Source organism: Benincasa hispida, chromosome 8 (genome assembly GCF_027475165.1).
Source record: "Benincasa hispida cultivar pf3 chromosome 8, pf3_genome.v1.1, whole genome shotgun sequence".
In the NCBI taxonomy this organism is placed as follows: Eukaryota; Viridiplantae; Streptophyta; class Magnoliopsida; order Cucurbitales; family Cucurbitaceae; genus Benincasa; species Benincasa hispida.
Genome location: NC_143485.1, coordinates 43,744,604 through 43,751,123, shown reverse-complemented (window position 1 = coordinate 43,751,123; position 6,520 = coordinate 43,744,604). Strand labels below are relative to the sequence as shown.

The following is a 6,520-nucleotide window of genomic DNA, read 5'->3' as shown; positions in this document are numbered from 1 at the left end:
TATACGGAATCTACTAATGACGGCCTACTCCTATTTTATTTCTTTTTCCTTTTTCTTTTTATTTAATTTATTATTATTATTATTATTTTAGAAGAAACTTGAATTTGAGAATCAAAACTTCAATACGATCCGAAAATTATGGCCTATTTTTTAGGAAAATTTGAGTCAATGCTCATTTTACGAATTAGGTGTAGAAAATTATTGCAAATATACTACTGTTAATTAAACAATAATTTATAGATAAATTCAACCAAATTTTAAACCTAAAATCTTTGATAGGTCAATTGACATATAATATGTATGACCTACTAATAGATCTATAGTTCGAATTAGAGATGTTCACGAGGCGAGACTGGGGATGGGACATCCTGTTCCCCATTTCATTCCCCATCCTGGTGAAATTCCCCACGGGGATCGGATTCTCCACAAGAAATTTTTTCCCATTATTTTTTTTTTGTAAAAAGTCAATTGATTTAAATCACTAATATGAATAAATTATAATTAAATAATTAACTTTTATCACTAAATTGGTTATTAGGATTAATTTTACATGAAATTTTGAATTTTATATAATTTACTCAAATTTTGGTTTAAAAAAACTAATTAAATTTTTTAGTAGAAAGAAATAAATATAAATCAAATTATTCACATATATAATCTCAATTTAAATATATTCATTATCTTTCCCAATAAATAATCAAATTTGAAATTTAAATGTAATATTTATATAATAATAATAATAACATAACATTAGATAACTATACTAAATAAAATAAATATGTAGATGCTAATTGGAGAATCCCCTAATTAATAAAGACCAAATTAGTAATTTCACCTAATTAATGATTATAAAGATTTGATATGGAAATGTAGTTTCAAAAACTAATAATGTAAATGGAAGCATAGTAACATGAAAATATAAAACAAAAAGGAAATTGGGAGGCATAGAAGAGTTTCAACAATAATCCGGTGCATCCCAAAATGTATTTAGCTTCTTGCGGCTCATTCTAACCATACATCAAAGAAGAAGAAGAAACTCAAAAGATTAAACAACCGAGTGGACTAAAAAGGATAATGCAGTCGATGATGGTTGTCAAGGGCACTTGGTTTTGTTGCCATGTGTGGTCATGTTGGTGTAGCAAGTGCCGCACATCTCACGGTTGCCTGACGTTCCTGATGGCACGCATTTGCATCGTGAGCAGCACGTCCCGCACGCTCTTATGCACCGATTTGGCCTCGAGTGCGCCCCGCAACGCCGCTTGCATTCCCATCCACAGTCTGCAATATTCCCAATTGTCATGCTTTCATTTTTTCACACACATAAAAAGAAAGAAAAAAGGTTTCGTTTCATGCATCATTCTAATTTCTTTGCCTCACTTATGTTTTGCATCAGCCTTCTGTTTGTCCCTCTCATCACTTTCTCATCATATTCCATCTCCATCATCCCTTCTTCTGGGTAGCCATCAGAAGATACCTGCACTAACTCATACATCACTCGCTAGACAAGACATCTATTATCTTAATTTTAGTTCACTAAGAATTTTCAACTTTGTGATTACTATATTCTTAAACTTCTACAAATATATAATAGAGTTGTTTTCAAATATAGTAAAATGAGTCAAAGAATTTACAAATATATAAAAATATCACTAAATGATAAACAGTGATAGATATCTATTAGTATTTATCATGATAAAATAGAGACATTTTGTTATACTTAAATTTTTTTTTGAGCAGTTTTACTATTTAAACCATTACACTATATAATATTATTTGAATCTTTTAAAAATTAATTGATTCCATTAGATATAGAGTTGAATTTTATCTTCTTCAATGGAATCTTAAATTTTTTAGGTCTTGATAACCATTTTAATTTTTTAGGTCTTGATAACCATTTTGTATTTGAAAATTAAGTTTGTGGACTACTTTTATCTCTAACTTTCTTTTTTTATTATTTACTTTTCACCAATAATTTAAAAAATTAAGTCAAATTTTGAAAATTAAAAAAAATAGATTTCAAAAAGTTGTTTTTATTTTTAAAATTTGGCCAAGAATTCAATCATTGTAAAGATACAAATTATTAAAAGAAATATAGATGAAATAGGTTTAGTTTTCAAAAGAAAATCCAAAAATAAAATGGTCACTAAACATAACTTTAATTTTTGTGTTGGCTAGATTTTCATTTTTTCTTTTCTTTTTTTAGTATTTGAATATGTCAATGAATGTAAATTAAATTTAAGTATCTAATTCACATTTTTAAAATTCAAGACACCAATTTTTTAATGTTTAGACGTTAAAAAGGTAAAAAAGCGCAAACCTACTTTTAGTTTAAGTTGTTATCTTCTTTTAGGATTCAATCTACCATTTTCAAATTAGTTCTGAAAAAAATAAAACCTAGATGATAAATTTTTCCTTGATATATAATTGAAAATTATGCTTTTAAACATCAAAATATCGATTATCTCATTTTTATGAGTGTTTTTAAAAAGATGAGACAAGTTTTGAAAACTATATAATTTTTTTTTTTTTTAAAAAAAAAAACTTGGATTTGTTTTAAAATCGAGCTAAGAATTCAAATGTTTGGCTAGAAAATGATAAAAAAATGGTAAAAAATTAGTAACGAAAAAAGAAACAAAAACTTTAAATATTAAAAACTAAACACTAGATAATTATCAAACGCAACTTAGGATTCCTTTTGAAGTTTTTGGGTTTTAGTTTTAAGAAATTCTTATTATTTTTCTCACAATTCTCTAACCACAGTTTTCATTTTTCTAAATAAAAAGAAATAAAAACAAGTTTTAAATTTAGAGCTCATTTAATAGTTACCAAAAAAATTTTATGCCTTTGTTATCTACTAAGCCTTGAAAATTAAAAAAAAAAATAATTTTTAAAAACTTATTTTTTTTATATAAAATTTGACTAAAAATTCAATTATTGCTCTTGAGAAAATTAGATTAATAAGAAACGGAAAGAAAATAGCATTGGTTTTTAAAAACCGAAAACTAAAAATGAAAGGGAGGGGTGTAGAAGGAAGAGAAGTTTACCTGTGAAAGGGAGAGGATGACGAAGAGCCCAAGAAGAAGAAGAAGAAGGAAATTACGAACCGCCATGGCTTTCTTTAATATATTTTACAACTAATTCATGAGTCTCGTTTATATAAAGAGAAGAGATTAAGGGTGAATTTCCAAAAATAGACATAAGCTGTGGGGTAAATTTCAAGAGAGTGGGGAAAGCTTGAGCTGGAAAGCCTGTAGGGGTGGGGACATATTTGGGAAACCACACCTACAAATATCTTTTGAAAACTGCCATTTACTACTCTGATTCCAAACCTGCCCCCAACCCAAATGGCATCTTCAACATCACCACAATTTAATGTGATTCTCATATTCCCAGAAAAAAAAAAAAACATTTTTTTTTTATTTATACCCTATTAAGGGTTAATTAGGACCACGGGTAACTTTAAAAATAATTTAGAAAAAACGGGTACTTTCGAAACAAAAGGAAAAAAAAAAAAAAAAACATTTTCCTCATCTGTTTAAAAAAATACCTGTTTTTCCAAAATTATTCTAAAACTACTCCATTCTTCTAATTAACCCCTATTTTTAATAGAGAAATTATTTCAAATAATAAAACGGTTAAAAATATTTACAAGATATAACAAAATTTTAGAACTATCCCGATAGACTTCTATCAGTGTCTATCAACATCTATCATTGATAATTATAAAATTTTGCTATATTTTGTAAATATTTTCGTTCACTTTTCTATATTTGAAAACAGCTCTTTTTAATATCCTAATACTTTTAATATGTCAAAATCTGTATAATTCAACGAGTATGAATTTTATACTATCGTTTTCGAGGATAAAGGTTTGATTCTCTCACTTCATATATTGTCAAAGGAAATAAAAAAAACTTCTCTTTAAAGTATCTGTGTGTGTTTTATTCTCTTTATTTTTTACTATCAAAATGTTAGCGTGACATTAAAATCGCTTTATTTCTTGAAATATTATTGTATAATAAGGATTTTTTTATTTATATAAAAACTGTGTTGGAATTTTGTAAATAAGAATAAAAAAAGTCAATTTAATATAAAAAATAATAAGAAGACCAAATCAAATGTTTTAATATTCTAGAGATAAAATTAGACAAAAGCTTTTCTAAAAGTAAAATAAAAACAAAACAAAACAAAAGCTTAGAGGGAGGAAACTAAAATTTACCCTTAAACTTATAAAAAACTTCATATTTCATCAAATTGGGTATGTTATACTTAAATCATTTGTTCTATTATTTCTAATTTACCCAGAAAGAAAAAACTCTATAAATTCACTATTGAGAGAAAAATGAGAGGTTTAAACATCAATTGAGAGGAGGTAGTAAGAATTTGTAACAGGAAAAAACTTGGGCATAGTCGGACTACACCGTCACCATCTGATAATTAAATTTTTCTAGGAATATTTATTAAAAAATTATATTTTGTGTGGAAAGAAATAGGAAGTATGAACTTAGATTGGATCTAATATTATTGATTTGTAATTTGTACATCTATCTTAGTGCATCTTAAATGTAGTCTGTGACATTTAAAAATTTTTCATGTAATAGTGATGTAGAAAGCACAAGAATGCAAGCTGGTTACTCTTTCCAATAGAAACCAGCTTAGACTGCACCTCCAACGAGCAAGCTGTCTTCCACTAATTTTCTTTTATAAAAAACGACAATAAAGTTGCTGAAAATAACTTACAAAACCCACACTACACTCCATTACTTGGGAACTGAATTCCCACCCATTTTTTTGAATCCTCTTCGAAAACAACCTCTTCAATTTTAAAAGAAATATTTAAATTTTGTTTCAATACAAAATTATGTGAGACCCAATAATATGTATCATCTGATAATATGTCAAAATATGAGTGGAATGAGAACAGCAGTTTGAACCCCTTTATGTTGAGTTTTGAAGTTTTTATCTCTTTTTTAAATGGCTTTATATATTTTTATTTTTTTTATGAGCTTCATTCAAATTCACACATTTTTTTTTTTTTTTTTTGTTATTATCCAGAAGATATGTGTAAGTTCCACAATATGTAATATTGAAATATTTGAATTTTTGTCTTCTTGATTGAGCGCTAGATTGAAAGTATCGACAAAATACATAAAATTATGAAGAACTGTCTTCTCCTGGATGGCACGTGTATTGTCTCCACATACAAAAGTGTAAGTTGTGGTTAGCTAGCTATTATTTTATAAGACTAAGATGGAGAAAATCTTTTGAATAACTGTGAATGTGAGGTTTGTAATATATTTGTTTTAATTCAGATGATTATAATTTAGATTTTGCAAAATAATATATAGTTTGTGTAATAGGAGAAAAACAGGATTCGGGCTAAAAATCTGCAAATGGAAAAATTTGCAGCTTAAAATCTAGATGAAGGTATTTTAAGATTAAAGAAAAGTGGGAACATGTGTGAGAGTATATTTGTTATATACTTGATGAAATTTTTGTTTTGCTAAAATAATATGATTTAAAATTCTAAAATAAGACTAATTAATAAAAATGAGATGTTTTCTGATATTTTACGTTTAAAACAAGTTTATAATAAAGATAATCATAAAAGAAATTTAAAAAACGTATGATTTAGTTATGATAACAGAAAATCTAATATAAATATAAAAAGTTGGTTATAAAAATTAATATAATATAATATTTGAAAATCCAAAATTAGATAATCGTAGAAATAATTTAAAAAATGATGATTTATTTATATAAAGAGATAGAGTAATAAAATTCAAAACATTTTTTTGGAGATATAGAACATCGTTGGGATACAAATTTCAATTATTTTCAAATTAAATCACAAAATTTATGCCAGATTTTCTGCATGGCAAGAGACACTTAGTTGTTAAATAGGTTGGTAAAAATATTTTAGGATTAAAGAAAAATTGGCTCACATGTGTCACACAATTTGCTATATTTTAAAAGAATTCCGTGTTTTGCTATTTCTTCAAATGATAGTATAATTATTGGTATATACGTGAATATTCCTTCCAATAATAGAAATAATGACTCCCTGTAAAGAAAAAGAATAAATTATTGAATTGGTAAGGAAATGAGAAAACTATTTTAAGGATTTGAATCTCTAACATCTTGATAAAAAATTCACAAATCTCTAACATTTTGATCGAGAATTCACATTCTATGTCAGCTATTATTTTGAGATTTGAGTTAAAAGACTATAAAAGGGCAAAGGGATGTTGAATTATCAATTTGACTTAATAATCCAAAAAAAAAAAAAAAAAACCATTTGAATTTTAAGCATATCTCAACTATTGACATATATATCAATCATTTTTCATTTAGAAAAAAGAAATAGAATCATCATTTCTTCCCTTTTTTTTTTTCTTTTTTTGTTTACACATGAACTTCTTAGAGAAATCTTGTTCAAAGGACTGAATTTAAATTTGTATATTTGTATAGTTTGTATATTAATTAGTATACTAATAATTTCTTTAACATATATAATAAT

General features: G+C 26.1%; 1 protein-coding gene across 1 annotated transcript; it reads right to left on the bottom strand.

Annotated features, from left to right (window-relative positions):
• Window positions 1-953: 953 nt before the first annotated feature.
• Window positions 954-3,366, bottom strand: LOC120083384 (cypmaclein-like). Its single transcript, XM_039039127.2, has 3 exons — window positions 3,045-3,366; window positions 1,378-1,474; window positions 954-1,278 (listed from the first exon to the last, which is right to left on the bottom strand). The coding sequence occupies exons 1-3, from the start codon at window positions 3,108-3,110 to the stop codon at window positions 1,094-1,096; spliced, it is 348 nt and encodes a 115-aa protein (XP_038895055.1). The 5' UTR covers window positions 3,111-3,366; the 3' UTR covers window positions 954-1,093.
• Between the last annotated feature and the right edge of the window lie 3,154 nt (window positions 3,367-6,520).

What these genes read in the sequence shown, in the direction of transcription:
- LOC120083384 (XM_039039127.2), bottom strand. Translation starts at nt 3,110, where the DNA reads ATGGCGGTTCGTAATTTCCTTCTTCTTCTTCTTCTTGGGCTCTTCGTC. An exon ending in TCATCCTCTCCCTTTCACAG is followed by an intron (nt 1,475 to 3,044) that starts GTAAACTTCTCT and finishes GAGTTAGTGCAG; the next exon opens with GTATCTTCTGATGGCTACCC. An exon ending in AAGGCTGATGCAAAACATAA is followed by an intron (nt 1,279 to 1,377) that starts GTGAGGCAAAGA and finishes GGAATATTGCAG; the next exon opens with ACTGTGGATGGGAATGCAAG.